The following is a 20758-nucleotide window of genomic DNA, read 5'->3' on the forward strand; positions in this document are numbered from 1 at the left end:
CACAGCAATTGTTTTCAATTCTTCAAAGGCCCCTGTCCTTCAGCTGACATGATGCTGGATCTGGGGCATTTTGTTCTAAATCTACTTAGTGTTTCCTTTTTTCCTTTTACTATTTCTCTGCATCATGATGGGCCATTTTCTAAACTCTGGCTGGAAATCTGAATCTAGGAGAAATAGTCTATTACTCCTTGGTATCTGAAAAACCAATGCCCTCTAGAGGCGAAAGTGCTCTAAAATATTCACACAGTATTGCCTTGGGTTTTGCTTCCTGTCATACTGAGAAAACAGCGCACAAACTGCACCTTCAGCCTGGATAGCCAGACCCCACTGTGCCAAATTCAAACCCCACACATCTGTCTGATTTTTTACTTTTTCCAGTTTCTGGGGCTATTTATTTATTTGAGAGAGAGGGAAGGTTCTCATCCTCTGGTTCACTCCCCAAATGCCTGCATGGGCCTGCAGGCCGAAATCGGGGAGCTGGAAACTCAGTCCAGGTCTACCACATGACTGGCAGGAACCCAGGTATGTGGGCCATCACTTGCTGCCTCCCAGGGTGCATATTAGCAGGAAGCTGGAGTTGGGAGAGGAGCCCAGATGTGAATTTGGGCTCTCTGATGTGAGACATAGAGATCTTAACCATTAGGCCATATGAAATTCCCAGTCCTTAGACTCTTAACTCAAAATTATAGAACTGTTGGCTCATGTGATTTTCCATTGTATATGAGAATTTGAGCATTATTTTAACAAGAGAGCCTTTAACTCTTAAAACCTCTACTGTGTCTCACTGCTTCTTGACTAAAATTAAAATGTGCAGATATGAAAATAGTTTTTGTAGTGAGCAATTAACTTTTCCTCCTTTTAATGTTGTATGATCTTTCCAGGAATTCTAAATCAACTGGTAAGCACTAGACTGAGATGAAAAAGGAAGTAAAAATTGAAAGAGCTCAATTTGCATGTCAGATTAGCATAGGGTACTTCAAAAAATTCATGGAAAATGCATATTTTAAAAATATAGACATGAATTTCAATTTTTTTACTCCAAAATGAACATCTTTTAATGAACTTTTTGAAGTATCTTTCAGTTTTCTTTTAATTTTTATTTGAGAGGCAGACACACACACACACATACACACACACACTCTGACACACACATACACACAGAGTTCCCATCTGCCAATTCACTTTCCAATTGCTTACTTTGGTCTCTGGGCTGAGTCCAAAGCTGGTAGCAGGCAACTCAACTCAGGCCTCCCATATCGGTGGCAGGAACTCAATCACTTGGGCCTTCACCATTGCCTCCATAGTTTGTATTAGTAGGAAACTGGACTCAGGGTTTGGATCTCTGAATGAACCCAGGCATTCTGATGTGGGACACAGGCATCATAACTGCTAGGCCAAACACCCACTCCCTAATCGTATTTTCTCAATAGTAAATCCTGGTGGAAACACTGGAGCCCACTCCATAGTAATGTTTGGCTGAGCCACATACCAGCTGGTGAGAACCCAGAGTGGATGCAGCATATATTTTGGTATCACTGGATGCCTTGTAATAGCATACTTTATGGTCATGCATGTTTTATTCTCTCTTTGTTATGTTTTCCAGGGCGATAACCAATTGGCTGATAGAGTAACAAATGAAAAGTAACCTGACTCCATTGACCCACTCAGCTCTGCGTAGGAACATGGGAAGGAGCAGCTGTTTGCTTTGAAACAGGGAACAGGTATGGAATAGCTCCTTTCATTGTGGATTTCTTTTATTTTTTTGCACATCTATTTCCAGACCAGTTGAAAACAGCAAGATGTTCCTGTTTGAAAACACAGAATCGGCATTACAGGAACAGGTGTTGTGAGTGACTGGTAACATTTCTGAGTTGCTCCATCTTCAGATTGCTGGTTATGTAAGTACCGGTGCAATTAAGAGGCAATTATTTTCAAACGGCAAATAGGTAATTGTACTAGGGAGGATTATTGCTCTTAAGCATAGGACTGGCATTTTGGATGTATTTAGCATTAAGACACATTATTTGGATTATGGGGATTTGTTCCACTAAATGGATTTCTATGGCAGAATCATAGAAATAGAAATAAAATGGTAAATTGTGTTAGTTTCTCCAGTGATAGCCACTAAAAGCATTTTGCTGTGTTTAATGATCAAATCTCCTTCACTTTCATTCATTTCTTGGTTGTGAAAGGACCTGGCCCAGAAAGGCATAGTTTGATGATTTCCATCTTTCAGAATTTACATAATATGATATGGGTGAAGCTTCTTTCATTTTGAAAGGAACATGTCATTGTAGATGAAAATTCAGAAGAGCCCTTCTGGGACCTCTGGAATTAAAACTATTTATTTATTTAGAGTCAATTCCCACCATCATTAGGGTACTACACCTTCTTTCAGTTGTATGTATTATCAAGAGTCAGGTGAGGAGCATGTGGTTTGGTAGTGTCTCTGTGGTGGTCAATGCTTTAAGAAATTACAATATTACTGGCATTACAATCCAGCTGGAAAGTCACTATAAGTTCCACAGATTAAGTATCATGTACTAGATAATCAAAATCAAATTACTTGATGACTTCACATGACTCTATTCCCGTCCCATCCCCGATTGGCTGACTCATGAGATATTATGAATAAATAATAGGCACTTGAATTTCACATAGGAATATCAGAATTCAAAAGGCTACAGAAAAAGGATTCATAAAAACTGTATGCATTTTATTTATTTATTTATTTAAGGTCATTTAGGAAGAACTTTTACAGGATGTTTGGCTACTACTCTGTAATTTGTATGTTCTCAGGGATGATAGTATCCTTGTTTTCACACATTAAGGGTTTCTATGTTTAACCTGAAACTAAACAGCATCTAAATCAATATAGTATATGAAGAGTCTGGTTTCTAGCTCAGCCAGGAGACAGAAAAAGTATGAAAGTACTTCAAAAGATTTGTGGGAAATGGGACTAAATGGTGCAAAAAATGCACAGTTTTATAATAATATGCACTTTTCCATGAACTTGTTGAAGCTTGCTCATGTTGTTGCTGCTCAATGCACCAAGTAACTTTGTTTTTTGATTCCTTTATGCTTCAACGATATGTCAGTCAACTACTAACTACACTGACCAACTATTGACTCAATATTATCTTTTTTACGTTCCAATATGATGCAAATGTTTCTCATAAATACCTTAACTGAGAGATGTTGTCTGCCTAACAGAAAATCATCTAGAATAAAGCAAAAAAATGATAAAGCACACATCAAACTCTCTCTGTGAATGCAATCCTTTCTGAGGATTAATCTATCCACACCATAAAGCAACAGTCAGCTGCTAAATTTTATTCAGCAGGAACAGATTAGAATGTGACTTCATGTGTAATTGAAGCAATGATTCTGGGGAACATATAAGCCAAAGGAATAGGTAGTTACTGTGCTTTCAAGGGTGTATATTTCTACCGAATAGAACTATTTGAGAAATGGGATCGGCCTTCCTCTGTTTCCATTGGAAAAGAGGGCTGTGGAGAGGAGTGGCCTGGGACAGGGAGGAGCTCTGATACTGAAGGCTATGTCTGCGCTTGTGTGCCAGACTGTCCCCAGGACTGCTTTCTGGAAGGGTTTGGGGGTCGCCCCTGACTGAGCCCAGCTCAGGAGGATCCCTCATGGCCCTGGCCCAGACACAGTGTAAAGCTACATTCATTTAATGTTACCACTATTCAGAGTTCCTGTAATGATTAAATGAGACAGAAGTTGTGAAAATTACTTCTAGATTGTAAATAACCTATAAATATCAAGTATTAGTCAATGTGGCACACTAGCAAGAACATAGGCTTTAGAAGTAAATAGATCAAGGCCGGCGCCGCGGCTCACTAGGCTAATCCTCCGCCTTGCGGCGCCGGCACACCAGGTTCTAGTCCCGGTTGGGGCACCGGATTCTGTCCCGGTTGCCCCTCTTCCAGGCCAGCTCTCTGCTGTGGCCAGGGAGTGCAGTGGAGGATGGCCCAAGTGCTTGGGCCCTGCACCCCATGGGAGACCAGGAGAAGCACCTGGCTCCTGCCTTCGGATCAGTGCAGTGCGCCGGCCGCGGCGGCCATTGGAGGGTGAACCAACGGCAAGGGAAGACCTTTCTCTCTGTTTCTCTCTCTCACTGTCCACTCTGCCTGTCAAAAAAAAAAAAAAAAAAAAAAAAAAAAAAAAAAAAAAAGAATTAAATAGATCGGACTTCAAGTTTCACCTGTGTGAATGTGGTAAAGTTATATTCATTAGACTCAATTTTCTCATCTATAAAACAGGTATGACACTTCTCTTTAAGATGTTTCAGAAGGTGGTATCTGACATCAGATCATGAACTTTCCACAGTCAGAACCGTAAAATGCTGTCTGGTTCTCAGTCCTATATGCTCAACTACCTGACTTGGGCTGCACTGAGAGAGCAGGGTCATTACTAAAAGCCAGGTTCCCTATAGCTGTAAAAACGCTGGAGGTCTGTTTATTATTTTATGAAATGAAATAAATGGTTATCCTGGAATGAGGCCACTTGTGTCAACATGACCAGTCTGTGTCCTCCCCATGGGCGGATCTCAAGGAAAGACAAATCATCAGAATGTCAACGTGTTCATGTGCTATGGGATATAATTGTCACATAATTGTCATAATTGTGGGCCAGTGCAAAGAACTCAATCCATATGACCAGTATGTTCTCTTCCTCATGGCAGACCTATGTAAACTGTCAAATAACAATCAGAGGGTGGCTAGCTGAGCATGGAGTTAGATGAGTCAAATAAACATTTAACAACATTGGGCTGAAATTGCTAGGTGGGTTTTTCTCAACAGGAACCAACCACCTGGCCAACCAGGCTTGAATCCTTTGGCTTTTTCTCCATCGTAGTACTTGGATGGCTGAGTCAGCATTTGCCTCTGCATTTGTTTTTCTCTGCATGTCCACGTCTTATCATTCTTCTCATTAACTGACATGAGAAAAACTTGGTGGGGCCAGCATTGTGGCACAATGTGTTAAGCCACCACCTATACACTAGCATCCCATATTGGAGCACTGGTTCAAGTCCTGGGTGCTCTGCTTCTGATCCAGCTCCCTGCTAATGTGCCAGGGAAGGCAACAGAAGATGCTTTAAGTACTTGGGCTCTTGCCACCCACATGGGTGACAAGGATGGCACTCCAGGCTCCTGGTTTTGACCCTGACCAGCTCTGGCCATTGTGGCCATTTAGGGAGTGAACCAGTAGATGGAAGATCTCCATCTCTCTCTTCTCTCTCTATGTTGTTCTGCCTTTCATATCAGTAAAATAAGTCTTCTAAAAAATAAAGAAAGAAAAACCCTGTAAACTCTCAGTTACATTAGGTAGTTAATCATATTCTATCAGATTTTTCAGGCCTAGGAGCCATTTAGCTCTTTAAGATGACTTTGAGATAAGATAGCTCTTCACTTAGCCATAGGCACTGACCTCCAAGTTTATCTCTCAGAGAGCAATCTTAGCTTTCTTACTCCTGAGCCCTTGGAGGTCCCTCTCTGATTCCCCCAGGGGCTGATAACAGGATTAAGTGGTATGACACTTGTAAAGTCATCTTTCTGGCACATAGAAGGTGCTCAGTAAATGCTAAATCCATGTACCCTTTCCCTTTCATGCGATGTAACAGCTCTTAAGACTTTTATAAACCATAGCCCTGGTCTATGCCACTGGGATTACAGAGATTAATACAAAATAGGGTTCTAGCCTTTAAGCTGCTCAGTGTATGTTAGTGAAGAAAGACATGCAAGTTAACAGTATTTTGGCGAGCATAATAATAACCTCCAGATTCACAAGCTGTGGGGATAAATGTGGTCTCATTGCTATCATTCTATGTAAAACCACAGGGCTCCAGCAGAGGCAAAGTCCTCCCGCAGAGGTGCCAACAGTAAGGGGAGACATGCAGAGGGACTTCCGAGGCCCACCTTTTGTCCTCATTATCTCCATTAGCATTATCTCCACCCCTATTTTAAAATCTGGATTACTGATATTTTCTTATTCTGATCTAAGGTCTATGCAAAAATACTCTAAGCCCCTCTCAGCAGCCTGCCCTTGTCCTTCCTGCTTCTTGCTGGTACTGTGTCTTTCCTATATTGCCATACAAGAGCTTCCAATGACCCCAAATATTTTTGAGCATTCCCAGAGGGTGTCACAAATGTTTTCGGACATCCTCTGCCTCCCCTTCCTCTGTAGAAAAATACTGGCCTGCTCCAACCAGAATGCCGACTCTCCCTACACTGAGGTAATCAAGGTTCTCTCTGACCTCTATCCTTTGTGTTCTCTGATGATGAGCACCAGTTTTATTATTAGCTTGCTCTTCTGTATCCCATTTTAGTTTTCTACCTCCCTAAAACCTGGGTTTGAATAAGTCATGGAATTCTCTGCTGTTTGGCAGATTATCTTCAGTATCCTGAATTTGTAACAGCAAGCTCCAAGTAGGAAGGAATCAAAGCTGGTCGTGGAGCAGAATTCTCACAGTTGTGGAAATTATGCATGTCTGTGCTTTGTTAAAATTTGTTGTAGGTCTGTCTGTAGACTTACAGAAGCCATGGCATCTCTCTTATGGAGAATGAACACACACCCCCCATTAAAACTATTCCTTTTGATGCTGATTATACATAAATTTGATAAAGCAAAGATAACTATGTGTTGTACTTCCATTTCTTCTTAGTTTCTTTGAATAGCTCTTCACACATTTTCTTTCCACAGATTTAAAGCTGCTCCTCTCATCTGTACTAGTAACAGCTAAACAATCCATCTGACTGTTTTTGGGCTGAAGATCTTAGTATACCACTAGTATTTTCCCAAAGAATTCTTTCCAAACATTGCCATAGTTTTACATTTTATAGGTTCCACCATTTGAGAAATTGTCCTATTAAAAAAATCCTAGGAAAGGATTTAAATTGGGCTGGTATGGGCCAAGTGTCTACTCCTGGCCTACTCAACTGGGAAAATGTGAGCTTGAGGTAAATCTTAGGAAAAACATACATTGCTGTAGGGACTCCTGTACTTCCCAGAAAAATGGGAGCTAATTATAGAAAAACTATCTACTATGTTGTTCTCTGGCCAGAACGCTCCAAAAGGCATTTTTTTTTTAAAAGATGTATTTAATTTATTTGAAACACAGAGTTACAGAGAGAGGGAGGGAGGGAAGGAGGGAGAGAGAGAGAGAGAGAGAGAGAGAGAGAGAGAGAGAGAGATCCTTTATCTGCTGATTTATTCCCCAAATGGCAGCAACAGCTGGAGCTGGGCTGATCCGAAGCCAGGAGCCAGGAGCTTCTTCCAGGTCTCCCAAGCAGGTACAGGGGCCCAAGCACCTGGGCCATCTACTACTGCTTTCCCAGGCCATAACAGAGAGCTGGATTAGAAGAGGAGCAGCCAGGACTAGAACTGGTGCCCATATGGGATGCCAGTGCTGCAGGCTGGGGCTTTAACCAGCTGTGCCATAGCACCAGCCCCCAAAAGGCATTTATTAAGCTGGCCTAGATAGCCTCTAACTCTGTATTCTGTAGTCCTAGGACTTGAATCATTAGGTTGATGCATTTATTCATTTATTATTTAATTTGACAAATAAAATTTATATATATTTGTAATTCATAAGTTTGTGGACAAGTGGGCACTGTGGTACAGTGGGTTGAGCCACTGCTTGGGATGCCCACATCCCATAACAGTGCATGAGCTTGAGTCCTAGCTACTTCCCTTCCAGGCTAGCTTCCGGTTACTATCTCCAGGGAAGCAGCAGATGGTGACTCAAGTGCCTGGACTCCTGCCACCCACGAGGGAGACCTGGCTGGGCTCTGGGCTCTCCCTTTCTCTCTGTTGCTCTGCCTTTGAAGTAGATGAAAATAAATAAATATATATATAAATAAACATTATAAAAAGTGTATGGAAAAATTGAATTCAAAAATTGAATTAAAAAAACTCCCATATTTTCCATAAACTTTGTGAATCCTCTTTATTTATCCATTGAAAATCACATTCTCATTCTCTATTCAGGTGCTGATGAACACCTAGGTTGAGTCCGTATCTTGGCTATTGTGAATAGAACTGCAATGAACATGGGATTATAACACATCTCTTGGACAAACTAACCTAATTTCCTTTGGATGTACATCCAGTAGTGTGAATTGCTGATGCGCTCTTAGTGTTGGCAACCAGTGACTTTAGGGACCTTGCCCCCCCGCAGCCAGATCTTGAAACCCCAGTCAGAGGAGCCAGCGGCATGTCTCTGGTCCTGCTGTTTGTCCTCCAGGGCACGGAGAAATCCCCACTTGTCAAATGCTGTTCATGGATAGCATGTTTTTGTGGTGTGACTGCTGGAGAAGCCTGCAGCTGCCTCTACTTCCAGGGGCCATCAGGTGGATGTGTGGGCAGAACATCAGTACTCAGGATCTGCATGTGAGGTGGTGGCAGGAGAGATGGGACAGGGAAGGAAGGAGGCAGAAATGTAAGTTACCCTGGCCATTTTGCTTTCAATTATGAATAATCAGCTAAGCAGCATTTTTGAGACAGGGCTTAGCTACAGGATGGGGACACAAGGATGATTGACACAATTCCAAACCTTGAATTCTACCTTACTGCATAGGGAAATTTATGGGACAATAATAAGAAAAAGTGCAATAATATACTGAGCAGCTGCCAGCCAGTATGGACATCTGTTTGATTTTGTTTTATGGTGGGTAGAATCAGGCTTTGTTCTCCCCTTGGTGTGAACCAAAGATCTCAGACTTGAGCTCCTCTGGCCTCCACATTTTTTTTCAAGGCTACTTCTGGAGGGTGCAATGCAGCCATTCCACATGGCAACCACTGGCCCTTGAGCAGTTGCTCCCTCAGATAGGTCCGTGCTATCCTGACAGCCTGAGTGACTGCAGGATGTTTGCCCGATGTCTAACTCCCTTCAGAGTTGCTTTCCTTTTCCTCACTCAAGAAAGAGAAGGCCAGGCTGGCATTGTGGCATAGCGGGTAAAGCTATAGTTTGCAATGCTGGCATCTTATATGGATGCCAGTTTGTGTCCCCGCTGTCCCCACTTCTAATACAGCTCCCTAATCGCATAGAAGAAGCAGCAGAGGATGGCCCCAGGACTTGGGCCTCTGCCACCCACTTGAGAGACATGGATGAAGCTCCTGACTCTTGGCCTTGGCCTTGCCCAGCTCTTGGCCATTGCAGCCATCTGGGAGTGAACAAGTAGATGGAAAATTTCTCTCTCTCTCTCTCTCCCACTTTCTGTCATCTGTTACTCTGCATTTCAAATAAAGAACTAAACATTTTTTTATAAGGGAAGAGGAGAGGTTCAAAATTTTTGAATTTTTTACATTGTTCTTTTAATTTTTTAATTATTTCTTGTTTAGAAAGAGAGAGAGAGAGAGATACAGAAAGAAAGATCGATCCCATCCCAAATAGGACTTTGCCAGGCAAAGTCAGGAGCGAAGAACACAATCTATGTCCCCAACATGGGAGGCAGGGTCTCAGCTACATGAGCCTTCCAAGGTCTGCATTGGTAAGAAGCTGCAGTCAGGAACCCGAGGCAGGAATCAAATTCAGGCACTCTGAAATAGGATGTGGGTTTGTTAGCTGTTAGGCCAAACAACTTCCCCTTTTCTACTTAACCGGATCCCTTAGGATTACCAGCCTTCACTGTACCACTTTGGGATCTCTGGGGTCTCTGATATACCAGACAACATCATGTGGGCCCTGCCTTTGCAGATGTTGGTGCGGTCATTAGTCTGGTGGGACCAGAACTGGGAGCTGCTCCAACTGAGCCCATTCCCCACTGGGATGTTTATACCCAGCTCTTCTGCTGCCAGTGCTGTAAATGAGTATCCCCAAAGCCCTGACACCATTCCCTTAGCCCTCACATAGTCAACCACTTCACATCTGTTCATGGTTACAGTAGCTGCTAATGTGCAAGGCCCAAAGCTAAGAGCTGGACAACGACGTCTGCAACTTCTGATTAGAGGAGCTTGCAGTCAAAGTAGTTGGCTTTTAATTTAAAAAAATGTTAGCTGATACATACAAATTGATAATGACTTTCACTTCAATTCAAGGGTCAGGACATCATCCTTTTTATGGCTGAAAAGTATTCCACTGCATACATGTTCCACATCCATTCATAGTGGATGGCCACTTAGGTTGTTTCCATTTCTTGCCTATTGTTAACAGGGCTGCATTAAATACGGGTGTGTAGATGTCTCTTCAACAGATGGATTTCTTCTAGGATTTCTGATAGCTCCATTTTTAAGATTTTGAGGAACATCCACATTGTCTTCCACATTGACTGGACTAATTTTAATTCCCACCACTAGTGTGACAGGGTTCCCCTTTTTCTCCACTTGCTCCCCAGCACTTGTTATCATTTGTCTTTTTGATGATAGCTAATCTAGCTTGAATGAGCTGATATCTCACTGTGGGTTTTACTTGTATTTCTCTGATGATTAGGGAACTGCTGAGGAAGTTTTCATGTACCTGTTGGTCTATTTGTATGTCTTCTTTTGGAAAGCGTCTGTTTAGTTCTACCGGCCATTCTTCAACTTCAACAGGATTATTTGGATTTTTGCTATTGAGTTTTTGGGTTTCCTATAGATTCTGTGTATTAACCTCTTGTCAGATGTATAGCTGGCAAGTATTTTCTCCCATTCTGCAGGTTGTCTCCTTACTGTGCTGAATACTTACTGTGCAGAAGCTTCTTAGTTTGATGAAATCCCATTTGTCTATTTTTGCTTTTGTTTACTGTGCTTTTGAGGTCCAGGTACTTTTGATTTTTTTTAAATTATTGCTTTGTTTTTGTGACAAAATACACTTAACACAAAATGTGTGTGCATTCACAGTGCTATCTAACCATCACCACTGTGTATTTCTTTTCTTTCTTTTCTTTTCTTTTTTTTTAAAGATTTTTATTTGAGAGGCAGAGTTACTATAGAGAGAGGGAGAGATAGAAAGAGAGAGAGGTCTTCCATCCACTGGTTCACTCCCCCAGATGGCCACAGTGGAGCTGAGCTGATCTAAAGCTAGGAACCAAGAGTTTCTTTCAGGTCTCTAAGCATTTGGGCCATTTTTCCCTGCTTTCCCAAGCCACCAGCAGGGAGCTGGATTGGAAGTGGAGCAGCCGGGACTCAAACTGGTGTCCATATAGGATGCTGGCACTGCAGATGGAGGAGACCCAACCTACCATGCCAGCCCCACCACTGTGTATTTGTAGAATTTGTCATTATCTACACAGCAGACTCGTAGAATGGCAGATGTCCTAAACAGCACTCTGGCCTCAGAATCAGCCCTTAATGCATTCGGAGCTGGCTGAAGAGCCCATGAGAGTATTTTAGGCATGGAAAGCCAAGACACTCTGGGAAAAAAAAATGACCTAAATGAAAGATCTCTGCAAGTGAGATCCCAGTAGAAAGAACGGGCCATCAAAGAAGGAGGTACCTTTCTCTGAAGGGAGGAGAGAACTTCCACTTTGACTATGACCTTGTCTGAATAAGATTCAAGTCAGCGAACTCAAGAGGCTTCCATAGCCCTGGAAACTCACGACTAGAGCCTAGGGAGATTTCTGACACCATAAACAAGAGTGTCAAATTGTTAAGTTAGGCCGGCGCCGTGGCTCACTAGGCTAATCCTCTGCCTTGAGGCGCTGGCACACCGGGTTCTAGTCCTGGTCGGAGCACCGGATTCTGTCTCAGTTGCCCCTCTTCCAGGCCAGCTCTCTGCTGTGGCCAGGGAGTGCAGTGGAGGATGGCCCAAGTGCTTGGGCCCTGCACCCGCATGGGAGACCAGAAGCACCTGGCTCCTGCCATCGGATCAGCGCGGTGCGCCGGCCGCAGTGCACTGGCAGTGGCGGCCATTGGAGGGTGAACCAACGGCAAGAGGAAGACCTTTCTCTCTGCCTCTCTCTCTCACTGTCCACTCTGCCTGTCAAAAAAAATTAAAAATAAATTGTTAAGTCAACAATAGGAGTCACTGTGTACTTACTCCTCATGTGGTATCTCTGTCCTTAATGTGTTGTCCAATGTGAATTAATGTTATAACTAGTACTCAAACAGTATTTTACACTTCGTGTTTCTGTGTGGGTGTAAACTAATGAAATCTTTACTTAATACATACTAAATCAATCTTCTGTATATAAAGATAATTGAAAATGAATCTTGATGTGAATGGAATGAGAGAGAGAGCAGGAGATGGGAGGGGTACGGGTGGGAGGGAAGTTATGGGGGGTAAAAGCCATTGTAATCCATAAACTGTACTTTGGAAATTTATATTTACTAAATAAAAGTTTAAAAATACAAAAAAAAAAACACAAAAAAGTAAAAAAAAAATAAAAGTTTAAGTCAATCTCAAAAAAAAAGAATTTGTCATTACCTCAAATAGAAACTCTATATCTGATAACTCCCTGTCCCCAGACCCTGGTAACTTCTATGCTGTTTTCTATCTCTGAATTTCCCTCTCCTACATCATATAAGTGGAATCACACAACATTCATCCTTTTATCACTGATTTATCTCTATTAGCATAAAATGAGGGTATTCCAAAAAGTTTGTGGAAAAATTTAATTATAGGCAAGTTTATGTTGGTGCAAAAACTTTGAAATTCATGCCTAGTGTTTTTTTTTTTTTTTTTTTTTTTTTTTTTTTTTTTTTTTTTTTTTTTTTTGTAATACACATTCCCCATGAATGTTTTTGAAGAGTCCTGGTATCTTCAATTTGTTGCAGCATATATCAATAGAGTTCCATTTCTTTTCGTAACTCAATAATATTTGATTCTATGTACACACTACATTTCTTCATGATTTCACCCCCTGGATGGACACTGAGGTTGTTTCTACCTTTTGGCTTTTATGAATAATGCTGTTACGAACACTGGTGTATTCTTTTAAATTTATTAACTGATTTAATTCTTGCAAAAGTTAGATAAATTCAGGCACTTTTTTGTGTCTAATTTACAGACAAAGGAAGTCATGCAGCTGGTAATGGCAAGGTCAATATCCCAACCTGAAGGGTCTGACTACAGAGCACTCTGAATTGCACACTGTGCTGCCTGGAATAAGTCAGACATGGAGTGGTAAATGACGCATGTTCTCCCTTATATGTGGGAGCTAAAAGCAAAACTCAATCAAAATACAGAATATTACTACTAGAAGCTGGGAGGGGTAGGAGGGATAGAGGGAGTTTGGATTTTAAAAAATAGGGAAAGCTGGGTATGATTCACTAATTGTGACAAATATATTGCACTAATAGGAGATGTTAGTAATAGAAGCTGGGTGTGGTTTATAGATTGTGACAAATGTATCATCTTAATGTAAGATGTTAATAATAGGGGAAGCTGGATGTTGTGTATATGAGAACTTTTTTTATTACTTTACGATTTTGGTTATCTAAATTTAAAACTATTCTGATAGAAACCATTTTAAAATAATAAAAATAGTTACCTTTTCCTTTGAACTTAACTATTCACTGGTTACACTGTATGCATTATTTCTAAATCATTGAGGTATCTTTATGAGAAGGGTTTTATTAACTTGGTATTTCAGGTGAAGACACTAGTGCTCAGACAGGTTAAGTGATGGATACAAGAATGTCTCCCAAGTGTGCTTCTGTGAGCCACCCCTGGCCCCTAGCCCAGAGCCAGAATTCAGCAAGCAGATGGTTCCTTAGGACCTAGGATAGCCCAACCCACTCCGGTAGATCACAAATGCAGAACGCCCAGGAGCACTGGTGTTGCAGGCAGCAGGTGGGGACATAGCTCTGGGCTCCCTCTGGTGACAGAAAGTTCTAACCTAGGTCTCAGATGAGATCAGTATTTTTTTTCCTTAATATTTTTTAAGTTTTTTGTTTGCCTGTTTGTTTAATTTGAAAGGCTGAGTTACAGAGACAGGAGGGGGGAGAGAGAGAGAGAGAAAGAGAGAGAGAGAGAGAGATCTTCCATCCACAGGGTCACTCACCAAATGGCCACAATGGCCGGAGCTGAGCCAATCCAAAGCCAGGAGCCTGGAGCCTGGAGCCTGGAACTTCCTCCAGCTATCCCACATGGATGCAGGGGCCCAAGCACTTGGGCCATCTTCCACTGCTTTCCCAGGAGCATTAGTATGAAGCGGGATCAGAAGTGGAGCAGCCAGCTCTTGAATCGGCATTCAATGTCTCAGGTGGAGGCTTAACCTGCTTTGCCACAATGCCAGCCCCAAAAGTTGTTTTTTTTTTTTGAAAAAATATTCTTGCTTTTTCAATGGCTAAACTAACAGAGTTGGAATAAGATGAATGATTATTTCCATTGCCAACTAAATTTGGAAGACTTAGAAAAAACATTATGTAAATTCTGGCCCCTACCCCACCAAAGACCTGCATTTGCCCGACCTGTGAAGAGTGATTCTAAACCATTCTGAGTTAGCTGCACACTTAGATAATGTTTGCTTCTATTCAGTGATGTGGATAAAGTTGATTCCATTTGCATGACTGCCTATATCCTCTGACACCCTGACTCAAAGCTCTACTTTTGCATCTCCTAATCCTTTGTCCCTTTCTTTTGCAGCTGGCATACAAACTGTCATTGTATAAAAAGTCAACAATGACCTGTCTTCCCCTCTTCCCCTTTAGAGGCTGAGAGCTGATGTGCATAACCTTCATGGCTGTTTTCCCCCATTGATTTTACAGCCTGAGAAAATGGCATGTAATACACCTTACCAACGGCAGCGAACTGTGTCAACAACTGGAGAGACTCTGTATGAGATTCTTGGTCTGCATAAGGGAGCTTCACATGAAGAAATTAAGAAAACCTACAGGTACAGAAACAGCTCAATGATGACATTTCTTGTGCTACTAGTGATAATTATTTTGTGATTGCAAGTGTCTCCAGTTAAATATATAAGCTTATTGCTAAGATCAGGTCATCTGAATTTTGGACCCCATGTTCCTTGCTGTGTAAACACAGATAGTTAGGAATTGACAGACACGCCACTGAGTTTATGAAAGAACTCTCTGGTGATACTGTAGCATATGAAAGAGCAGCCTCTGTTCTAGGGCTGATGTATGTGGGAAAGAGAGAGAGAGAAACCACAACCAATAGCTACAGATGTAACCTATTTGACATAGTATCCTTGAATTGTGTAGAGAGATTGTTTTTCTTTTAAATAAAAAGAAGCTCATTGTAATTGCTGTATTGTAAGCTACCTTTTTCCAGATATTAAATTTTATTTTTCATAGCTGTTCTAGTTCCAAATTAGCTATTTTTGGAAAAAATTGAAATATACTTTTATTTAAAGTTTCAAGGAATAAAAAAATTGAGTACAAAATATTTTCCTTATTGTAAAAAGCTTGAAGTACTAAAAAGACAACAATATTTTCTCATAATTCTAACTCCAGGAATAATTATCATTGATACTTTGTTTTCTTCTAGTCTTTTTTTCAGTCTAGATTTAAAAAATCAAATTAGGTTAATCAATACTTTACCATTTTTAGTAAGTCCTATAATAAAAATATCCTGATGTTATTCATCATTCTGTTTTAATGGCTTAACCTTATAGTTATTCTGTACTTTATTTAATCACATTGTGAGCTATTATTTAACATAAGTTCTTTTAATTTTTCCTAAACAATATCATTGTCCATAAATCATGATGCGTATTTCCAATTATTTCCTTATTATTAGGGAAGAAAACTATGCCTTGATGGGGAAAAATGAATCAAGACAGAAATAATAGTTTCAGGTTTTAGTCAGTTACTTCTTGATTTGCTCTTGAAAGCTTCTTTTTTTTAATGCATGGAGGTTTAAAACATCTCAGGTTTGCATATTTGTTACTCATTTCCTGTATGGCTTTTGTTTTACCTGCCATGATTTGAAAACTCCTCTGGGTTACAATGTTATAAAAAAAATTGACCCCCATCTTCATCTGGTACATTCATGATTTTACTTTTACACCAAATCTTTGATCTATTGGATTTTATTTTGGCAAATGGCATGAGGTACTATTTCAGATTTACTTTTTCCCCAAATCACCAGTCAATCTTTATTTAAGTCTCTATTTTTATCTACTGGTAAGAAACTCTTTGGTCCTGGATTGGAACCTTCATGGTGCGGCAAACTTTATGACCTGAAATACTTTCAAGAAGCAGGTTCTGAAGAATAAATCAAGTGGTGCAAACTGCCACTTGAATTCCAAATAGTTTGCAAAAATGATAGAGTCTGATCAAAGTCGATATTGATCTCCTAGTTAACATTTCAGTTAAGGTGCTAGGGAGACAAAAGTCTTTGCTGATTCATTTTGCTCTAGAGCTATCCAGAAAGCATGTGTCTGGGAGCTTCCTTGTTGGTGGAAGTCTTTGGTTCAAAGTTGCTAACCTTGACTCTTACAGCTTCAGACTGAGTCACTGTGCTTGGGATTTGGTGTAGCAATCAAATTAATTGCATTGTAAGCTTAATACCTATAAAAATGAGGGGGGTGAAGTGATATTCAACCACCTTGTCATTTACAAAACCTATTTTACTTTACAAATGTGACTTTAAATTGCCTTTATTAATTTTGGAAGCTGAAATTTCAGGTCATATCTTAATTAAGGCATTAATTATGCCAAGTTGTTTGCAAGTTTAATAATCACAACATAAAATCTTTCAATGTAATCAGTGTTGTGCTATTAATTTTGCTTTAATGACACATAAATATTATTTTTTTCAGCTTATTAGGGTACTTGGATGCTGCCAAAAGCATCTACTTCTATCTAAATTACACATTTATATTCTGCAAGTTATTCAAAATGTGTGAGCAAGCTGAAAATCCACTGAGGATATTATTTTTATATTCAGGGACCTGGATGAAAACAGTGACACTATAAGTGAAATTAAAAGTCAGTGAAATTTAATAAAATTACCAACTGTTGAACCCTCTGCTGCTTGACCTCTCTTATCATCTTTGGTTGTGCTCTTGAAAGCAAAGCTGAGTTAAAGCTGAGTTAATTTTATGCTTATTTTTATTTTTGAGGAGACGATATTTTTGCTTAGTTAAAATGAGAGCATACAGCAGATATATATCCTCCCCCCCCGCAAAAAAAAAGGTCTCTCTTTTACCTTTTTTCCTCCATGTCTCCTCCCCAGGGGGAAACCAGATTGTCAGTTCCTTGTGTACTCTTCTAAAGTACCTGTCTGGGTGAGATGGCGTAAACATGTCTCTCCCTGTCCTCCTGCTAAGTGACTAAAAAGCTTGGAAATGACAGAAGAGACAACTCAAGGGAATTCTGAAAGGTAGAGTGAGGAAAGTGCATCGATGTGACAGAGAGCCTTATGACCTTCCCTCTCCCCCAACAGAAGGTAACTCAAGCCAGGCCTCTTCCAACACTCAATCTAGCAACTTTAACTAAGGCTTTCCAGGTAGCTTTATTCTTTATTCTTCCTCTTCCAGATCAGGAGTTCTGTCAGCAACACTAGACAGTCTCCAAAGAACCACAAGGAAATCAGAGAAAGTCCCCCTAACGAAACTAGCCAGGGGAACTCTTTCTCCCACCAGCCTGAGACCTGCCTCTCCCACTCAGACACCCACTTGACAGAGGCCATCAGTGAGGGGGATTCAACCACAAGCACTCAGCTCAGGAAGTGGTTTTCGTCCTCACAGTCTGGAAATTCTGTCTCCCATCTAAAGGCACCCAATCTGAGAACCTCCTTTCAACTCCTCACATAACCCTACGGACCAATGAGAGCCCGAGAGGCAGGAGACAAATGCAGCAGACCAAAATAGCAAAAATTAGATTGTCTTTGGAACCATCCATAAAAGTTAGCTTAGGACCTACACAGAGTGATTTTTTTTTTTTAATTTATTTGACAGATAGAGTTAAGACAGTGAGAGAGAGAGAGAGAGAAACAGAAAGAAAGATCTTCCTTCCATTGCTTCACCCCCCAAATGGCAGCCACGGCCGGCACTGCACCGATCCGAAGCCAGGAGCCAGGTGCTTCTTCCTGGTCTCCCATGCGGGTGCAGGGACCCAAGCACTTGGGCCATCCTCCGCTGCCCTCCTGGGCCACAGCAGAGAGCTGGACTGAAAGAGGAGCAACCGGGACTAGAATCCAGCGTCCATATGGGATGCCAGCGCTGCAGGCGGAGGATTAACCAAGTGAGCCATGGCGCCGGCCCCAGAGTGATCTTTTTAAAAATGGATTGGTGGTGTCCTTATTCTTTTTGATTTGTTTTTTAAGATTTTATTTGTTTACTTGAAAGAGTTACAAAGAAGCAGAGGCAGAGAGAGAGAGAAGTCTTCCATGTGCTGGTTCACTCCCCAGATGGCCACAATAGCTGGAACTGTGCCAAATCGAGCAGTTGGGACTCGAACCAGTGCCACTATGAGATGCCAGCACTGCAGGTGGCGGCTTTACCTGCTATGCCACAGCACTGGCCCTGAGTGATTATTAAAATAAAAAATTAAGTAGAACTGAGAATCTCCTAACATAAAAGCCAAACTATTCAGATATAAGCAAAGTCACTCATCACACAAAGAACCAAGAAAATCACAACTTAAATGGGAAAGGCAATCATCTGACTTCCATATGGAGATGAATTAGATGTTAGAACAACCTGACAAAATTTTTAAAGTAACAATAATGAAAAAAGATACAAGGAACTTCAAATGTTCTTAAAACAAGTGAAAATACAGAAAAAGTTAGCAAATAAATAGAAGAAATTTTTAAAATACCACATGGAATTATAGAACCGAAAAATAACAGAAATAACAAAACTATCTAGAGATACTTAATAACAGAATGAAGACAGAGGATAGAATCAGTGAAGTCAGAGACAGAGCAACAGAATTTACCTAATCTGAAGAACAGGGAGAAAATAAACTGAACAGAGTCTCTTGAACCTGTGGGACATTAATAACAAATGAGCTAGGGGCCAGCGTTGTGGCATAGCCAGTAAAGCTGCTGCCTGCAGCACTGACATCCCATATGGGTGCCGGTTTGAGTCCCGGCTGCTCCACTTCCGATCCAGCTCTCTGCTATGGCCTGGGAAAGCAGTAGAAGATGGCCCAGGTCCTTGGGCCCCTGCACCTGGTTGGGAGAACTGGAAAAAGCTCCTGGCTTCGGATCGGCCCAGTTCCAGCTGTTGCTGCCATTTGGGGAATGAATCAGCAGATAGAGGACCTCTCTCTCTAACTCTTTCAAATAAATAAATCTTTAAAAGAAAAAAAGAATTTGTCACTAGCAGATGGCTAAAGGAAATTTTCCAAAAGAAAGGAAATAATTTAGATCATCAGGAAGAAAGAAAAGAAAGCAGAAATATGTATAAATACCAAAGACTAGCCCCTTTTCTTACTAGTTCTCTAAGTTATACAAGACGATTGGTCCAAAAATTATCATACCATCTGATACTGAAGACAGTGATATTTAAATGTGGGACAATAAGGGACTTAAATGGGAGTGAAATTTCTGTAATTCATTCATATCAACAGACTATCGTTAAGTCTCTCTCTCTGACACATACACAAACACCCAACCACTATACAAACCATACAAATAGTATACACTAAAATACTATAAATAAGCCAGGACAGAATCCCAAAAATATTTAAATAACCCTAAGGAGGACAAGAAAAGGAAATGAGGCATGATAAACAGAGGAAACAAGCAGAAAATAAACAACAACAAAAATAGGCCTAAACCCTGACATCACAATGGACAAGCATATGTGTAAATGATCTAAGCAGAGATGTTATGTTTACCCTTTCTTATATAAATTATGATATATTAACCCTCTTACCCTGTGGTTTGCAGCTTCTCTTAATAATGTATCTTGAAGAAATCAGTTCATTAAAACATCCCTGATTATTTTCATACCACTGTGCAGTATTTCATGGCATACATATCCCATGATTTAGCCAGTTTCCTGTTGATAAATATTTAGGCTGTCTTTTAAACAAATTTCTTAGAGAGAGAAATCTCCTGGCCTCAGAAAGATAGGCAGTAGAGAGAGGAAAACTCTCTTAGTTCCTCTTCATTTTCCAGTTTTTGTATGTCCCAGTCCCAAATTTCTAGAGCAAGGATCAAATGGATCCAGCTGGGTCAGATGTTCATCGAAGTGTACTTAATTTTGATTAGAGGTCTAGAATCACAACGCCCAGATACCATTTAGCAATGGTGCGGGACCTAACGCTATGGAAAGAAAAGAAGTAATGTTCTCTAAGAGAGAGTTAAAAAGTTGGGAAGGAAATTACCATCTCCATTTCTTTATTCCTTTAAAGAGTTACCACAAAAACAGACTCAAAGATCTGTTTCAGCTCCTTTTGTGTCTATTTATAAACCTCTATCAAACAGCCTTCCTGTGAATATAGCATCTTTTTCCTACATTATCTGAAACTCAACCATACTTCAGTAGGCAGCTGATAAATTGGAGTGCCCAGCTACCTCAAAGGACAGCTGGGAAAGGTGAAAAGAAAAAGGCTTTTATGGTGTCAATCCATCAGGTACTGAAGCTCTCATCTCACTGAGATTTTATCAAGAGAAATTAGATCATTTTTTTTTCAGGGTATGTGGAGCCCTTTGTGGAAAAATCTAGTGAAATACCAGGAACTACTTGATTGAACAAATATTCATCATCCTTGTAAGTCTAAAATTATCCTGCATTCAATGCTACTATTCAAAAACCATTTATCTAGCATAAGGTGAATCTGTAATCCATACAAAAAGTTGCATATCACAGAGTGAAACTCATGGTATAAATCTCATCCAAGGCCTTCATTAATGAATAAATATGTCTTTAGCATTTCTGAGTACAATCATCCCAAG

General features: G+C 40.6%; 1 protein-coding gene across 1 annotated transcript in view; it reads left to right on the forward strand.

Annotated features, from left to right (window-relative positions):
* Positions 1-20758, forward strand: part of DNAJC5B (DnaJ heat shock protein family (Hsp40) member C5 beta) — a 79545-nt gene that overhangs the window by 21024 nt on the left and 37763 nt on the right. The window contains exons 2-3 of the mRNA XM_051843820.2: positions 1604-1721; positions 14650-14777. Of these exons, the coding sequence (XP_051699780.1) occupies positions 14659-14777 (119 nt within the window). The 5' untranslated portion in view covers positions 1604-1721; positions 14650-14658. The remainder of the gene's footprint in view (positions 1-1603; positions 1722-14649; positions 14778-20758) is intronic.

Source organism: Oryctolagus cuniculus, chromosome 6 (genome assembly GCF_964237555.1).
Source record: "Oryctolagus cuniculus chromosome 6, mOryCun1.1, whole genome shotgun sequence".
Classification (NCBI taxonomy): Eukaryota; Metazoa; Chordata; class Mammalia; order Lagomorpha; family Leporidae; genus Oryctolagus; species Oryctolagus cuniculus.